The sequence below is a fragment of the Desmodus rotundus genome, chromosome 11 (assembly GCF_022682495.2).
Source record: "Desmodus rotundus isolate HL8 chromosome 11, HLdesRot8A.1, whole genome shotgun sequence".
NCBI lineage: Eukaryota > Metazoa > Chordata > Mammalia > Chiroptera > Phyllostomidae > Desmodus > Desmodus rotundus.
Window position 1 is genome coordinate 92,017,589 of NC_071397.1, and position 18,267 is coordinate 92,035,855.

The window sequence follows — 18,267 nt, forward strand, 5'->3', positions numbered from 1 at the left end:
ATGTTGCTCTCTGGGGGCTTTTATCTCTTGTGCTCGCTACCATCCCCCAGGTGTGTGGGGGAGGAGCTTTCTCCTCAAATGCCTGGTGCTGTCTTTGAAATATATACATGTATATATTTCTTATAATTTTGACTCTTAAAAGATGTTTGGGTCTCTTTCTCTTTTTTTTAATCATGATGTTGGTTGTTTATATATATAAATGAACTTTGCTGCTGATAGGATCACCTCTTGCTTATATTTTAGTCTGTCTTGTGCCTTCTGTCTTTAAGCAATTAGCAGGCAGGGTAACAGGAAGCTACATAGTTTTAGTTATTCATCGGTCTTGTGCACGACCCATTCTCTTGATTTTCCTGATTGTCCCGACAAGGAACTCAGTTAGGTATTTGTGGTCTAGGATAGCACTGAGCAGAACGGGGACGTCCCGACAGCTCCTCAGCCGCTGCTGTGCCCCCGGCTCTGCCTCACCTTGGATAGCTGTCCTTGGGAGTTTCGACAGGAGGGGTCAGCTGTGGACTCATCATTCCCTCCTCAACACGTGAGCACGGTCACGGGCAGCTCGGGCTTGACTGGCCATGGAACGTTCTGCCTCAACCCTGAGTCAGCCCGGGAGACAAGCTAGAGCCAAGGAGAGCTGCTTTGGGTTCTGGCCTCGCCATTCCAAAGGAGAGCAATTAAAATAATGGAAGTTGGAAGAGCAAACAAAGCCAAGTCAAGGAATTAAAAGCTCTTTCACTGAGAAACAGAGAGAGGGACTTGTCATGAAGGGACGTGTGTGAAAGTGTTTCTACATGGTAGCTGTGTAGCCTTTTTTTGTAAGTTGAAAGTGGCACAAGAAGGAATACTTTAATGAGATGGCCTTTAGGCTAATGGCACGTCTGATCGTAAGAATCATTAGGCCTCCAAGGGCCCTCCCTCTACCTCCAAGGCACCTCCCACATCTGCAGGTCTACCAAGGGTCAGATGGACCAAGATCCTCAGGGTGGGCAGATCCAGCCTATTTTAGGGTGTTCGTGGTCAAAACAGCCACTGGTGTGGACCATTAGCCATGTGTGGCAAGTTCACAGAAGATGCTGTGTAATTAGCCCGGTGTGTGGGATTTGGTGAGAAAGGGAGAGAGGCTATGAAAAGGAAAGGAAAGCAAAGCATCCCCTCACCCAAATGTTCATACAACCCGCCAGCATCTCTCACTCAGGGAGGAGGGAGCATCTTTCCTGCGCTGCAGTTTTCTAGCTCATGTTTCAGGTTATCATGGGAAATCAGTTACCCCAAAATCCAGTCTGCAGGGCTCGTCTCCCAGCTCTGTTTCTGTCAGTTCATAACGATACTGTGTACTAATGAATGGAGCTTTCAAAAAGGACAAACTGATTTATATGCACCTCTCCATTCACTATCATTTAAACAAAGATTGATAAGGAAGTAAATGTGAATCTTACAGAATCATAGAATTATCTAGAATATCTGGATCAGTTTGTCCGACTAAAATATAACACAAGCCCTATATGTAATTTGTAATTTTCTAGGAGCCACGTTAAAAAGAGTAAAATGCAACCAGTAAAAAGAATTTTAAGGAGATATTTTATTTAACCTACAATTCCCAAATGTTCTTGCAACATGTAATTGATATAAAAATTATTGGTGAGGTATTTTATACTTTGTTGCATAGGAATTCTTTGAAACCTGGTGTAAATGTTCCACTTACGGCGCCTGCAATTCAGACCAGTTGCAGGCCAGGTGCCTAATAGGCACCTGTGGCTACGGGCTGCCATGCAGACCAGTGCAGCTCCAGAAATAAATATTAAAAATTGGTGAATTGCATTAAAAGAATGGGCCAGACGGGGTAGAAATCTTAAATTATTTTGAGGGAGATGAGAACAAGACTAGACAGTTTTTATGAGGTATATTTCTTTACGTGAGAAAACTATAATTATCTTCTAAGCAATGAATTAACATGGAAAATGGTATCCATTAGCAAATGCAGCCTCATATTATATGCCATTATACAACCTAGCTTAAAATATTTCACTTCTGTTATTGGTAATTTTGGAAGGTGTTTAATTTGGGGCAGTAAGCTTGGCTAACTACTACAGCTATCAGATATCTCAAATATTCTGTTTTACAAAGTGCCTGGTTGGCAGTCTAAAGAATAGGCAACTCGGTCCGCGGCCCTAGATACTGTTGACCTTTGAACAATGTAGGAGCTAGGAGCGCTGACCCCAGCCCAGTCGAAAATCTGCATGTAACCTTTAATTCCCCCAGAACGTAAGTTGTCCCTCAGTATCTGCAGGGGATTGGTTCCAGGACCCCCACAGATACCGACATCCGCAGATGCTCGAGTCTCCCATATAAGATGCACAGACCGATGCACACGGTCAGACCTCTGTACTCGCAGACTCTCGATCAAAAACCGTACAGTGTTTGCTGACAAATACCTGCATATAAGTGGACCTGCGCAGCTCAAACCTGTGTTGTTCAAGGGTCAGCTGTATGTGGCCCGGTGTTGTAACATCTGAATGCTTCTTTGGAACGGGGCCCAGTTCATGTTGCTGTTTGACTCATCCACAAAGCAATCCCTGTTGACGTGAGTCTCCCATCCCACGTTGCCCCACCTTTGAAGGTGTAAAGGGCACTGGCATCCCCAGCAGCCCAACACAGACACCTCTAAAAACATTGGTGGGGTTTTTTCGTTCCTCTTTCATCCCTCGGTCCCAATATTAGCAGGCTAATTTAGAGTGAAAGTAAGTTTAAAAAAAAAAAAGTCTCTATTGTGTTCTTTTTCCACCACTCCTGATAATGAACGTTTTCCAAGAGTTATATTACTTTTAAATACAGTTTTCCATACTGGAGAGAAGGTTGATTCTAGTCTAGTCAGAAAACCAGAACTTGCCTTGGAGACCAGGGTATCCAGATCTATGTGGGGAGGTTGATTGAGAGCCTCCCAGGGCCCCGGCTTTCATGTACAGTATATCCAGCTTACGTTTGGTCCTAACTCATAGCCTCATTCGACCCTGGGGACCTTAAAGAATCCTCACATACTTTCCAAGTAAATGCCCAGTTGTGAAAGCGAGATAGCCTCATGATTATGGTTTTGGTGGATGCCAAAAGGAAGAAAAGCTTGTTGTGTCTGCTCCTACTTAGACCTGCCCACAACTTTCTTAGCACCAATCCCAAATGTGGGCAGGCATCCTTTGCGGCAAGTGTATCTCAATGCCTGGCTGCTTCTTGGATTTTTGCCACACTCAAGTTGGAGCACGCTGTTTAGGGCAAGTGTATTTAAACTACTATAACCAGTCCATGTTTTACAGGCCATAAAGTTGTTATAGGGCAAGCAGAAAGAATATTGCAAAAGCTTAAAAAAATTGTGGCAAACTTATACCATGTGGTAGTGGTTATGCTGATAAATTACTCATTTCCTACACATTTCTCACCATTCTTCCTTGTTGACCCTACTTCCTTTATTTGAGATTCAACAATTTTAATATTTGCTTATAAGTTGGCACTAACATTTGCCACAGATATAAACTCTCTAGAAAAAGTCAAGATGTTGAAGGATGCCAACTTGATGGATTCTTTCTATTCTGGAAATATTGGTGCCAGCAGTTTGATGACGTTTATAATAAAGTCAAACCAAATTCATGCTTCTTTTGAAAAATGATCAATCTATAGTCTCATTATTGTGTTTGTCTTGTTTGAACCTTCCAAACATAAGTTTTATTCTTCTTATTTTCTAAACAAGCCCCATAAACATGGACGTTGGTGGTAAGGTAATCTACCAAAATGAAGCCAATTTCTTTATTAATCACACTGTTTATTGCAAGGCATTTTGTTTCTGTAAACCTGGGATTCATCGGGGGAGGGGGGGGAGAATGTCGATCCTGCCTTACAAATAAAGAAGTTTGGAACTTTATACTTCACCGAAATAGCTTTTGAAGGTTACATTTCACACAGAGCACTTCTGGCCCCAAGACGTCAGTGCTATCGGTGTGAAGTGACCTTTTTCACTTTGCAGGCATTCCTCATGCCCTCTTGCAAACACAGACAGCCCCATTTCTTTAAAAATACATAATTTTCTTATAGTGGAATTCCTCTGTGTATTAATTACTTAATTATATGGTTACACTGTCACATTATCTAACTTCGCAAGGGGGGGGTGGTGAATCAAATATAGTCTGTAATCGTGTAACCCCATGTACCCCACAAATGGAACGTCAGGTTTCGAGTGGGGATGTAGACATGTTGTAATTGGAAGGTACGTTTGAAAGGGGGTACGGGTTTTAATATTGGGGTTTCTCTTGTCCAGGATGAGAAAAATATTGCCCATGTAACACTTTCTCTCATGCTGTATACTAGTAAAATGTAAAGTTGTCAGCATCCGTCAAGTAGCAGTGGTTCCAGAATGGAGGCTTAAAATTTTGTGGAATGAAAGTAGGTTACCCAAAGTGAAGAAGTGTTTCCCAAACACCATAGGAATCATACAGGACACGTTTTAAGGACATAAGAATCACCTGTGAAGCTTGTTAAAGTTATAGATTCCTCATGTCCTGACTGCCGAGTTTTTAATATAGAAAATTGGGACCAATCAGCACCTGTTAGTCACCCCAGGTGCTCACATTTTGAGGCAAAGGCTGTAGTGCCTCTCAAACCTTGATGAGTGTGCAGGTGGCGCCGGGATCTTGTCAAAATGCAGACTGAAGCTCAGCAGGTCTGGGTAATGCCTGAGACTCTGCATTTCTAGAACGGTCCCAAGTGATGCTTTAGAAACTCTAACTCACCACGGTACCTTTGCACGTCCTTCTATGACTAACTTGCTGCCTCTTTGCTTCTGACTCTATATATGTGGGCTGGGTTTTAACTCCCTTTACATATTCTGTTTAATGTCATTTAAAAATACTTACCTTGCTTATCTTATCCTTGTTTTTTTTTTTCTTTTAACGTATCCAGATGTCCACCAGTTGCGTCTTGAAGTGCCATTAGCTGTAACCAAAGATCCAGAACCCAAGACTGTAGCCAAGTATTCCCAGTCCCCAGAACTGAAGACCATGGAGCTCTCGGACAGCGACCGCCCAGTCAGCTTCGGCTCCACATCATCCTCCGCTTCTTCCCGGGACAGCCATGGTTCCTTCGGCAGCCGAATGACCTTAGTTTCAAACAGCCACTTGGGCTTGTTTCCCCAGGATAAGGAAGCAGGGGCCATAAAACTGGAGCTGATTCCAGCCAGGCCGTTTTCCAGCAGCGAGCTGCAGAGGGAGAGCCTAGCTGGGCGACAGAACACAGAAGTGGGCAGCGAGAGGCAGCCCCGGACGCAGCGGAGAGTGGAGGCAAACGGGGCCACCGAAGCAAGTGCAGAATCGGCCAACAGCCCCAAGCTCCTCTACGTGGATAGAGTTGTTCAGGAAATCCTGGAGACCGAAAGGACTTACGTGCAAGATTTAAAAAGCATTGTAGAGGTAAGGCAAACTTTTTTTTTTTAAGTTTGTCGTTCAGGATAAATACACTTGCAAAATAAAGAGCAAAGCCAGGTGTCGAGGGTGTGTTGTCTCCTAAGGTGCAGAAGTGGTGTGAACAATTAAATAGATTATAACTTCAGAGAAACCCTAGGGCCATACTCCTTACGCTAGAATCCTCTTACTATTTGCATTAATGAATTGATGATGTATTAGGAGCAAGAACGATGATACCAGTGTATTCACCAGTGTGTTGAATTAACACCTACATCGAAGATCTGAGTGCCTGGCAGATAGTGGAGCAGACAGAGGATGGCGTAGGACCTCAGGACTCCTGAATTGCAGGTGTCAGGTGGATCTGGACTGAGCCCATCAGGCTATCTTCCCCTTAATCACAACTGTCTGTGGGTGTCTGGGAGCTTCCAAAAATACTGATACTTGTGTCCTACCTCCAAAGACTATAATTTCATGGGCCTGGGCTGTGACTGCGTGGTGGGATTGTGAAAGATCCCACATGACTCTAATCTGCAGACAAGCTTGGGAATTGTTGTTCTGTGCTGTTCTTTGTATCGGTTGGCATTTGGTAGAATGTGGTGAAGGGGAAAGAAAAACGGTGAGCTTTGTCTTGTCTTGGGAATTTCTGTTCACTTTTATAGTAAACAATTTTGCATAAATTATTTGACAGCTTATGTGCCAGCTTTCATACTCTGGCAATTCAATTCTTAATTTGACTTTATCACTTATAGATGAGTTTTTAAGAATTAAGAATTACTCATTCACAATTAGTGATAAAAATATTAATATTTCAAAGGTACATTTATATATTATAAAGTCACACCCACTTTGCTGCCCAGTAATATATCAAATTCTTTCATTTGTCAGTGCCTACTTCCTGTTTCAGACTTTTAATCTAAAACATTTCAGAATATAGAACGTTTACTGATGAGAGTATTTTCTACCAAATATATACATTCTTATAGCTTTAGCAAAAAAAAAAAAAATCTAAGGCATAATTGTGTGTTGAGTTTTGCAAATAATAGAACCAGACATCGCCTACTATAAATAGTTATGACATAAGTTTCCAGTAAAAATAGAAAAATCAATTGATGCTCAACCAAAACAATATGCGATACCAAATGTCAAATAAGCCAGGCCAATTGTTCTTTAATTTCAACAATGATGTCATTTGTACTTGAGAAGAAATACCTGTGAAACTGCCAAAAATTTTACAACCTCTTAGGAAATTTATGGTTGTCAAAGCTTTCTTGGTTTATCCTTTTTCTTTCTTTCTTGGAAACTTTTCCACCCAATCAAAACTTGCTATACTGAGAGAGGAGCCTTTAATTACTGAGCTGGTATTCCATGTACACTCTCACTTTTTCTGGGCTGGTTGATACATCTCAGGTGAGAAGAAATAAGGTAAAATGTGAATGAAAGAAAACAGATCAAGAGAACTGGCATCTTGGTTGCTATGTCTGCTGGTTCCAGGTTGCAGTCCTTTCTTTTTCCCAAATAAATCCTTTTTGGTGATAAAAAGAAGTGACAAGACAGAATATTTGCTAAGAAAGTTTCAGTAAACTTCCATTTCAAGCTGTCCAAATGGTCTTGCCTTTTCTTCTTTATCCATGAATTAACAATGTGTTACACGAGGGCTTGGTGGACATTTTCTATAAAGAGCCAGATAGTAAATATTTTAGGTTTCCTGGGCCCTGTGGTCTGTCACACCTGCTCAGCTCTGCCATTGTAGCTCAAAAGCAGCCATAGACACCATGGCAATGAATGAGCATGGAAGTTCCAGCAAAACTTTAGGGCCAGATTTGACCCAAGGGCCAGAATATGCTGACTGCTGTATTCGACTGTAAGCATGTGCCTACCTTTCATCAACTGTGAAATGAGACTAATAAATAGTACCTGCCTCATAGGGTTATTATTATGGGAATTAGGTTAGATAATATATTAGAAGCTCTTATAAGTCAGACGGGTGTGAGATTTATCGGGATAACCACTTAGTAAGTTCTGTAATGTTTAATCACTGAGGTGTGCCCCTGAAACTAATATAATGATGTACGTCAACTGTAATTGAAAAATTAAAAACATACATACAAAAGAAAAGCTCTTACGACAGTGCCTGGCACATGGTAAACAATTAATAAGTAGAAATCATCATCACCACCAGCCTCCTTTAAATTTGCTAGTTGGGCGTAACTATACTGTCTTACCCAAGGACTTCCAGAAAAGGATGAGTAAATTCACAGTTGAAATTTAATTAGCAAAAAAATTTAAACGAGTGATTCCAACATTATTATTTTGAATGCAGGTGGATTATTTCTAGTGAATTCACTGAAAATTTAAGGTGGAACAGGAAAGAGGAGGGAGAAGGGTGTTGCGAGGGAGGGTAGTCGGGGGGGAAATGTCCCACACATAGAGGGAGGCACCCAGGCCGGAACCAGGTGCTGCTCCCCCTCCTTCTCTCACTCCCCCGCCCCCAGCTCTTGTGTGTATTAGCGTACAGGTACTCTTCGTTTATTGAGTGATGGTATAGACTGTGTCGGGGTAGGTGGAAGAGAGAAAGATGCTTTTCACACACAGTGAAGTGAAACACCTTGAAAACTATTCTGCTCGTTGCTGGATCTTAGAGAAGAGGCTGCTGTTTGTAGGGAGGAACGCAGTGCTTTGGAAAGGGAACTCTTGTGCACTGGGAAGCAAGCCTCCTCCTGTGTTTGTGCAGAATGAAACAGGAAACCCTGGGACCACGCTGTGGGAGTCTGTGCCGGGACCCAATCGTTTACTCTGCCTAGAGACTTAGCTCTTAGGCTCACAAGGTGACTAAAACGTGAATGGAATGGAATCTGAGTTGGCTTTTGTCCCAGGCCATCCCTCCCTCAAGGACAACACCATGGATTTGAGGTGGTTTCTGACGAAGCTTGACTTCCCATGGATCCCGTTGGAGACAAGATCATTGTGGGTGGAAGGGGTAGTTCCTGTCTCTGCCACTCTCTCCCTTAGCTGCAAAGGGCTGATTCTGTGTGGCCTTCCCTGGACCAGCCATAACTGCTTCGGACACCTGACAAGAGGAGAACGGTCTCGAACCAGGGGAGAAGGCTGTGGGGAATAGGCGACTTGTCGTAGACTGTGTTGTCTTGGTCCTTGCAGATGGCCTCACCCAACACTTTCCCTCCAGGTTAAACAGCATTTATTACACTGACACTTTGTATGAAGTTCATGGAGACTAAGTTCTTGAATGCTGAGGGAAACGTGTGTTCAGTGCTAGAGTGTAGGACTTGGCAGGGATCGTCCTTAATGAAGGCTTGTTATGTGGGTGGATTTAATAAAGAACTTACACTGTGGTACTTGGCACAATTGAATGTACTTTTTATGTGGCATTTGAGCACTTTTATTTGAATGTCTCTATTTGTTGTTCCCTCTAAGGGCTTTTATCATAATGGATGAATGAGATCTTTCTTAAAACCATTTAAGATCTATAATGTTAGAAGTAAACCTGTTAAATAGTTTTATGCTTATGTAGAAACCATCCCTCAAACAGCACATCTAACCACTGTGTATAACCCCCGAACCTCGCTATTTATTTTCATGTCTTTTTGTTGTTCTCGTTGTAGTTGTTGCTTCCTCTCCCATCTCTTTCTCTCATCTCTTGCCACTCAACAGTGACGAAAACTTAGAAGGTGGGGACGCAGTGGTGTTGAGTGCCACTCTCCTCTACTCGTTGCCACCTCCTGTGGGAGGGAGGGCAGGGGCCGGCCTTTTACCCCTCTCCAAGCCTAATGGGTTTGCCCAGTTGGAGTGTTCTGTTAATACCTTCTGACTGGTTGCTAATGAGCAATGAAAGTAGTTCAAGGTGAACAGCATTTAGTGGAAGCTAAGGGAGTGGAGGTTTGCAGAGCTGCTATGCAAAAGGAGCTGTTGGCTGCTCGGGGGAACTCGTGTGTATTTAATGACTGATGGCAGTTCAGGTTATTCAATTACATATAAATTTTTACAGCCAAATCTTAATATATGACCAGTCTTTGAGTCGAAACTAAGGAAAGTTATTTAAAATGCCTACACTGGTCAGATTCTCCTGTAAGCTTGGCAGACAGAGAGTGTGACCAGCGCGACACCTTAAGCTTTGTGACCTGCATCACCTCTTGGATTCTAACGGCTGTAAATTTCCTGCGTAGCTACTGCCACTTCTAAATTTCCTAGAATCGTGCCCTAACAAAAACACAGAAAATATTATAATGTTAACAGCCACTATTACTTGAGTATGTACCATATATCAGGCACTGGATTAAGCACTTGCATCCCCACTCACAGCCCCATCATGTGGGTACTATTATAATTTTCCTATGTTAGCACAGGAATATCGAATGTACAGAGGGTGAATTAGTTTGCCATAGGTCATGTAATTGTCAGTGATAGAGCTGGGAGTGGAACCCAAAGGTTTTACTCAAAGACCATGTCTCCTACTATTAGTCCACACTATTATCCCAAATCTCTCAGAGTGTAGCAGAGAATTCAAAGATTTTGGTCCTCTTCCAAAGCTCTTAGGCTCTCTAGAGCAGGATTTTAAAGTGGCAGCACCATGCACGTTTGGGGTTGAATAATTCTTGGTTGTGGGGGATATTTATGGGCATTGTAGGATGGTTAGCAGAAAACCTGACCCCTACCCACTAGAGGCCAATAGAAGCACCACCATCCCCACTCATGACAACCAAAAATGTCTCTAGACTTTGCCAAGTCTCCCTGGAGGGGCAGAATTGTCTCTGGTTGAGACCCATTGCTCTGAAGACTTGGGACACATAGTGTATAAGGATGGGCTAACCTGCAGTAACAAATAGACCCAAGTGTAGTGATGTAACACAGCAGAAGTTCATTTCTTTCTCCTGTCCCAGCCAAGTGTGTGTGTTCTGGTTAGTGGGCATCCTGCCCCTCACGCAGTCAACAGGAACCCACGCTGATGAGGCTCTGTCGTCTGCAGCATGTGGCTCCTGAGGTTGGGGTGGTCTGCACCATCTCCATCAGCTGGGAGATGTAGGTAGTCCAGCTGTGTGCCCAAAGAAGGTAGGGCACATCTTTGTGAACTGCAGTCTCTACAATGCATTATATATGCAGTTTACCCTTGAATAGCACCTGAATTTGAACTGTGTGGGTCCACCCATAGATGGACTTCTTTCAATAAATACACAGCCAACCCTCCATACCCTCAGGGTTTCACATCCATGGATTCCACCAACCTCGTATTGAAACCAGTATTTTTGATCCTCGATTGGCAATCTGCAGGTGCGAGGGCCAGCTTGAGTTATACGTGGATCTTCACTGCGTGGAGGTTGGCACCGCTAATCCCCATGTGGTTCAAGGGTCAACTGTAATCGAAACATCCCCTTGTGAAACCTACAGCATATATCCCCACCACCGTCACCAAGTACAGAAACACATGAAGAAGGAAGCAAGAAAGATTTTCGATGATGCTTACTGCTGAGTTTACTACTAGATAACCTTATAGAATGTTTGAAATGGAATTCTTTATTTAAATTCAGACCAATGAATCATCTATTGCTTCTCTCTCCCCTCCTATACCTCTCCATCACTCCACTTTCCCCTGACCCTCCCCCCATCACTCCTCATTATCTCCCCCCTTTTGTTTTCCTGTTCATCCCTATCCACTTGACCTGCCAATAGGGGTCTTTGGAATTATCAGAGACCAGGTAGTATTACCATTTAAAAAGAGGACAGCTGGGTCTGAGTTCAAAGTCAGGGATCATGCTTACCTTGCTCGTGTTCTGGAAATTCTGTGAGTGGAAGGGAATCAGTGGGGGAACAGAGTAAAGCCACCACATAAAAGAAAGATGCTTGGAAGCTGTAAGTCTAGGGCCACATTGACAAAGTTTGTGAGACGACCGAATGTCCTCCTTTTTACTGCCCTGCCCTTTTAAAAAACTCATTTCTGTGGCCATTGTGAGAAGCCTAAATGAGAATTGTGGACACTTGAAGAAAAGATAAGCCATGAAAAAGCAAGTGTGGAAATTGTTTTGATATGTCTTAAGCCTTGCACTCCCCAGATCAGCTGACATCGTTATGGATGCTCGTCGTAAGGAGTTGAAGTCGACTTGCAGCGTTTCAGAGGTGACCTTGTAGAAAATACATTCACCACTGATAAAGGTAGTTTATTTACAGTTGGCCCTTGAACAGCATGAATTTGCGCAGGTTCACTTAGAGGTGGATGGTTTCCTTTCTTTTTTTATTTTTAAATTGTATTTATTTATTTTTAGAGGAATGGGAAGGGAAGGAGAAAGAGGAGAGAAATACCAGTGTGCGGTTGCCTCTCATGCACTCCCTACTGGGGACCTGGCCTGCAACCCAGGCATGTGCCCTGACCGGGAATTGAACCAGTGACCCATTGGTTCGCAGGTCTGAACTCAATCCACTGAGCCACACCAGCCAGGGCAGATGCGGATTGTTTTCAGTAAACGCCTGCTCTGGTTTTGCTCTGCGGTTGGGAGCCCATGGGTGGGGAGGGCCCAACTGCATGCATCAATCTACACTATTTTACACAGGGAACTTGAGCATCCATGGATTTGGGTGTCCATTGGAGGCCCTAAAACCAATCCCCCTCGGATACAGAGGGACACCCGGTGCGGTTAAGTTTTTGGAGAGTCAGGAGTTATACTCAGATTTTCAACTATGTCGGGGGGGTCAGCACCCATTGCCCCATGTTGTTCAGGAGTCACCTCTATATTGTTAACCTTTACCTATAGTACAGTTTTCAAATTGCTAAGAACTTTGTAGCAACAGTGTAAAGATCATCAATTCATACAATAATTATGGATGCAGTGACATTGCTCGGTGTCTCCCCATGAAATGCTAACTCTCAGATAGTGGCATGGTCACCCTTGAATTCCTGACTTGTGACTTCGTTCTTGAAACTTGGAGCAGGGATGAATTGTGGAGGTCAGTCCGAGGATGCCCAGGGTATGAGAGGCCGAGGCAGGCTTTGTTGGACATGCTTCCCAAGTTGCAACAATCGGTGATCTGAGAATTGTTTATCGATAGGGATTGTTTTTAACACCTGTTTCAAATGTCTGAGACTCAAGGAAGAGAGGGGACAGATGACACAAGGAAAGAACTGAATGATTTTAAAGTACCTACAGTAGGTTCCACTATCACGTGACATGACCTGTGTGTTCTCGAAAGTCACCCTCTGTAAAACCACGTGGGGAAAAATAAGGCCAATAGGAAAAATGGGTGCTGAGTGCAGCACCCCAAAACACCATCAGTGACACATTTAAAAAAAAGATAGGAATCTAACAAAAATGGAGGCAGTTTGATACATGATAAATGGTTAAGAAATACATACAGGCCCTGGTAAATATAACACTTCCCCACAAAAATCCTGAACTTTCTTGCGGAAGCCACCTGGTTCCCATAACTGCCACCCTCTGTGTGAGAGGAAGAGAGCAGAAGGGAGCAAGAGATAAGGTGAGAAAATAGATCAGTAAAAAAGAGAAAACAGAGAACAGAGAGGGAAAAATAGGAGACAGGCCGAGAAGAAAGAGAAAAGTTAGAGAGGAGGCTGTCTGCAGGGTTGCAGCGTCTGAGTTATTATGGAGTGGACACAAAGTTGTTACACCTGACGTGGGTGGGTGTGGCTCATAACGCACACTGGTGGCCTGAGTAGCTGGCAGGCAGTTGAGGGGGGAAGGGGTGTGTGTGTGTGTGTGTGTGTGTGTGTCTGTGTATATTTCTGTGCTGATGTCTGGAACTGGGCAGTTTCCTGTGTTCACCTGGTGTTTCCCATGGATGAAATCCTGCTGAAAAGCAGAGGCAAAATTAGGAAATTTGAAGTGAGCTCACATTGTTCCCTAACATATTAATCGTGTGGGAACAGACTCATGTTTTCAAAACAAATGTTAAAGCAGAACTGTCTGTACTTACTCTTTCAAAGTGTTATGACCAGTCACCAACAGGTCCCCCGCTCCCCTCTCCCCTTTGCTCAGACAGGAACGCTGAAGAGTGCTAGACCAGTTGTTAAAAACATGGTTTTCTGTTTATGTTAAATAAGACTAAGAAAGACAATAAAAATATCCTTAATGCATCTTTATTTCCACCTTATAAGAAAAAGTGCTTTAAAAGAATTTCAAGCTTTCTTAGCAATTTGACAGTTTATTCATATTTTTGAAAACTAACAGATTGTTATCCTAATCATGGGCCAACAACCATGATTGTTTAAAAATACAAATGGTTAGAATATTTTTCTTTTACTGAAAGGATTTTCACAACTTCATCAAATATTCTTGCACAAACTATAGCATTTGGTGTCTATGAAACTCTTAGTTCACCAAGGAAATGTAAGAGGTAACTATTAGTGTTTCTGATGTTAAAATTAGAACAACATTTTCCACCTACACTTGCAGATTTGGTTAGACAACGTACTAAAGGGCAGGATCCACCGACAATGTAAGTGGGGGAGGGGATAAGAAAACAGAAAGTGTGCTTTTCACAGACCTAACTGAGTACATTCATTTCTCTCGAGTTACCAAGCACATGTACGACTGGAAAGTCGCGTCCATCCTATCAACCTTTTCGTGTAAGGCAACACTTTGATTTTTTTTTAATGAAAAGGCATTTCAAAAACTTGAGTTAAGTTTGGTGATTGAGTAGCTATTATTACTAGTCTGCTAAAGGACTGCTAATACATTTCAAAGACTGCCCATGGGCAAAATTCTATTGAAGATTTGCTGAAACAGGCCCTGTTTCAGTTGGGCACGATTCAGTTGGGCTAGAATCGTGCTGCCTTTGGGTGTGTGCCATCTTGAATATCCAGTTATACTGAGTGGGCGGGAAATTATAGAATTCAGGAAATTATGTTCTAACCCAACCAACCTTCAGTTGGGAGAAGTTTCCCATGGCCAGAAATTTCTTCCAGAGAATAGATGTTGTTTGCACCTTGTGGAACTAATCGTATGGAAGAACTTACCCAGGTCGTGTGACAAGTCTAACTCTGGGGGGTGGGGGGGGGAGAGTGTGAGTGTGTGTGTGTGCGTGAAGGCAGCCCTGCTCTGGAACACCCAGAAAAGGCGAAGGCAGGCCGAGCTGATGCGTGGCTTGTCAGCCTACATAACTTAGCAGTTAACTGTTTTCTGGTCATTTCTGTTTTCGATTTCTGCTACACCCACCAAGACTACTTTGCCACTTACGGGGGATGGCATTGCTCTGCACAGCAGCCCACATAAAAATTTTTCATCTCTTTTTTAATTGCGGTAAAACACACATAAAATTCATCATTTTAACCATTTCATGTGTGTAGTTCAGTGGCAACAGGTACATTCACGTTGTACAACCCTCACCACCGTCTGTCTCCCAAACTTTTCCATCACCCCAGGCTGACACTGAGTAGTGCCTGTTAAACAACAGCTCTTCATTCCCCCTTTCCTCAGCCTCAGGCAGCCTTCGTTTTTATTTTTGTTATTTTACATTATGGTGGAATTCATATAACTTAGAGTTTACCATCGTAGCCATTTCCAGGCGTACAGTGCGGTGGCCCCAGCGCACTCACAGTGGCCAATCCCAGAGTGCTTTTCATCATGCCAAACTGAACTCCGTGCCTATTAAACACGACTGCCCTTTCTTCCCTCCCTCCTCTGACCACCATTCTACCTCCTCTTTCTGTGAATCCGACTACTTCAGGTATCTCACAGAAGTGGAATCACACAGGATTTGTCCTTTTGCGTCTGGCCGATTTCATTCGGCCCAGTGTCTTCAAGGTTCACCTGTTGTAGCTTGGGTCAGGTTTTCTTTCCTTGTCTGTGGAAACATCGCATTTGTTTATCCGTTCCTTCTTTGATGGACACTTAGATCACTTCCAGTTGCACGGAATTTTTCATTAAGGAGAATCACACCAAGTTTTAGAACCGGAAAATAACTCAAAAAAGTCTAACTGAGTATAGACTTTGAGAGGGTGAGATGTGTTGGTTAAGTTTTCTAGGAATAGAAGGTGTCGGCAATGTATCTGACAATGGTCCATCAGTAAATGTTTGCTGAATGAATGATCTCATCCTACCTGGTCATTTTTGTAGGTAAGAAAAGGGCTATTCAGAGAACCATTAAGTGATTTCTCCAACTGGATGCAAATCCTGGTTCTGTCACTTACTACCTTTGATATCGAATAACTTCCCTGATCAGTGGTTTCCTCCTCTTAAAAGGAGAGAGATATCGCGCACCTCACAGGATGCAGTGGGGACTGGCTGAGGCAGTGCCCGGGAAGTGCTTAGCACAGACCTGGCATGGGGAGCGCTCCACAAGTGTTAGCTGTTCCAGCCAAAGCCCCTGCAGCTAAGCCTGGGCAATGCCAGGACTGTATCCTAGTCCCACTTCCCACCCATTTCATTTAGAAACAATTGGAAGAAAACAAGAAACATGTATGGAGTGTCCCTTATGTACCAATTAAGGAGGGTCCTCATACATTCTTGCTAATGAAATTTTCTGGAAACCTATTACTTTTATTGCCCAGTTTCCTACATCTCAGCCGCCAACAAGGATAAAATAGACGTGAGCGAAGGGAAGAGTTTGTCACTTCCCTGTCTAGCCGCTACATAGTTTAGACAAAACAGAGCGGTGACACAGAGGGGAACAATCGGTCACTTCCTTGGAACTCCTTGGGGCAAGTCTAATGCCAGCTGTGAAATTGCCCATTCCCCCCCAGCACAGATATAAGCGGCCTTTTGAGGGTAAGAAATTGTCTCCTACAAGACCAGGGAGTCTGTCTGAGCTAGTCCACTGTGACAATTAACAGGCCCCTGGATACTCTGGGGCCCTTTGGTCCAACCCTTGTTCTGAAGTCGGAGTTGACTCTGAAGTTCCCAGTCCTAAATGAAAGGGAGCAAGGTAAAGAAGGTCCCCAATAATGTGTGTAAATTTACTTAACATTCAAAATGATCTAGAGTGTTTAGAAACTACTTTTGGTAAGAAAATCCAGTAAAAGAAAATCCCTACGTCAAAAATGGGGAAAAATAAAAACCATCAGAAAGATCCATTATGAAGAAAACACAATTAACTGGCCATGAGCTAGCTTCACACCAGGGACAGGAAGGTCTCATAAACGGGCTCAGAGGGGCTATTATTTGAGCTGTTAATACTTATCACCTAAGAAATGCGGTTAGGAGGAGCAGCTAAAAATATAGGGCTTTTTCTAAAGCAGAGGCTGCACCTGAGAGCTTTTATAACACCTGCTGCCTAAGCTGAACCCTGAGCAAAATGAAATGTGAGTTTTGGGGGTGGCATCAGTTTTTCCTAAAGCTCTCCAGATGCCAGTGGGCAATCAATCAATGTTGAGGTCTACAGTCCTGAAGGGAATTTTTCCTCTTTTGTTGCAAAGGAAACAACAGACATTTAACAGCGGCACAAACTACCTCCCCATCCCCCATGAAATATAACAAAATGATGAAATGCTAAAATATGCAAGAACTGAATCCAAATCCTGACTCCCCCTTTTCCCTGTATGATCTCGGACAAGTTACTGAACTTCTCTGTAATGTGTGGTTTTTTTTAACCTGTAAAAGGGAATAATAGGATTGTTATGAAAATTAAATAAGATTATCCATGCAAAATGCTTAGCCGAGTGTTAGGCATATAGTAAGCACTCACATGAGAGCAATTATTAGTATTAGTATTACTATTACTATTATTTGGAGAAGGCCAATAATTTCTGGTGGGTTTTTAAAGAATCATAATGTTGTTGTGCTTTCTAGTTATATTAAAGTGTTATTTCTGAAAATTATGTTAACTTCGCAATTTACAAAGGGTACCCCCTTGTGGGTTTGAGTTTACATGGCATACCTGCCTGTAGTTGGGGTCCATTTCCAACACCCATAGGCTGCAGTGGTGGGGTGAAATTATTTCCAGAGTTTTGATTTGAGCTGAGTCCAAGTGAGACTGACTTAAGGGATGGGCCCTGGCCTGGGCTCAGTGCCCTGCTGACCGTCGGCTGTGTGCCCGTGGCCAAACGACCGGGCCGACCTCAGCTCATCTCTGGAAATGAGTCTAGTTCAAAAAGCCGAGCTCTAAGGATGATTGGAGGTTGCATCTCCGCCAGCCTCAGCTCTGAAGAATGGAACTGGGAAATAAGTAAGTCCTTTGAGCAGCCAAAATAGATATTTCAAACACCAAACAGTAAATCCTTGTCTTCACCCAAGGAGAGGCCCCAAGCTCCCACTAAGAGCCTATTTACCCTACATGTTTAAAATAAGCTTAATTATTTGGTTTCCTAGCCTACAGCAAAGGGAGGGGTTGGGAGGGGGTGGATGTGACAAGCACTAAGGAGCAGAGGAAAGAGCCCCTTAGTAGATTAATTGGTGTGAGGCCTCAGGGAATGGGTGAGGACTGCCCTCGGTCCCCCAGAGAATTGCACTCATAATTACAGCTGAAAGCATAACCGAGGTCCTTACTGATGAGCCTGAATACCACGAACATTTTATTATGCTTGGTACAGCACCAAAAATATACTGTCTGATGCCTGGCCTTCATAAACAAAGTGATTATTATGATAATGGACTTTTCAAACAGTTTTCACTGATGTAAAATATACATAAGGTAAAATTCACCATTTTAACCATTTTTAAGTGTACAATTCACGGGCACCGAGCACATTCACCCTGTTGTACAGCTATCACCACTGTCTGTTTCTAGAACTTTCTCATCATCGCACACTGAAACTCCGTGCCTGTGCCCACTGAACTGTAACTCCCTGCCCTCCCCTCCCCCCGCCCCTCCCCCCCCTCCCCCCCAGGCTGCTGTCTGCCTCTGCAGTTGCTGGGACCATCAGCATTTGTCC

At 43.3% G+C, this 18,267-nt stretch overlaps 1 protein-coding gene across 8 annotated transcripts in view; it reads left to right on the plus strand.

The window, feature by feature from the left end:
* Positions 1–18,267, plus strand: part of PLEKHG1 (pleckstrin homology and RhoGEF domain containing G1) — a 200,388-nt gene that overhangs the window by 114,346 nt on the left and 67,775 nt on the right. For all 8 annotated transcript variants that reach the window (XM_045188902.2, XM_045188903.2, XM_045188904.2 and 5 more), the window contains one exon: positions 4,939–5,444. In XM_045188902.2, coding sequence (XP_045044837.2) covers positions 5,037–5,444 — 408 coding nt within the window. In that variant the 5' untranslated portion in view covers positions 4,939–5,036. The remainder of the gene's footprint in view (positions 1–4,938; positions 5,445–18,267) is intronic.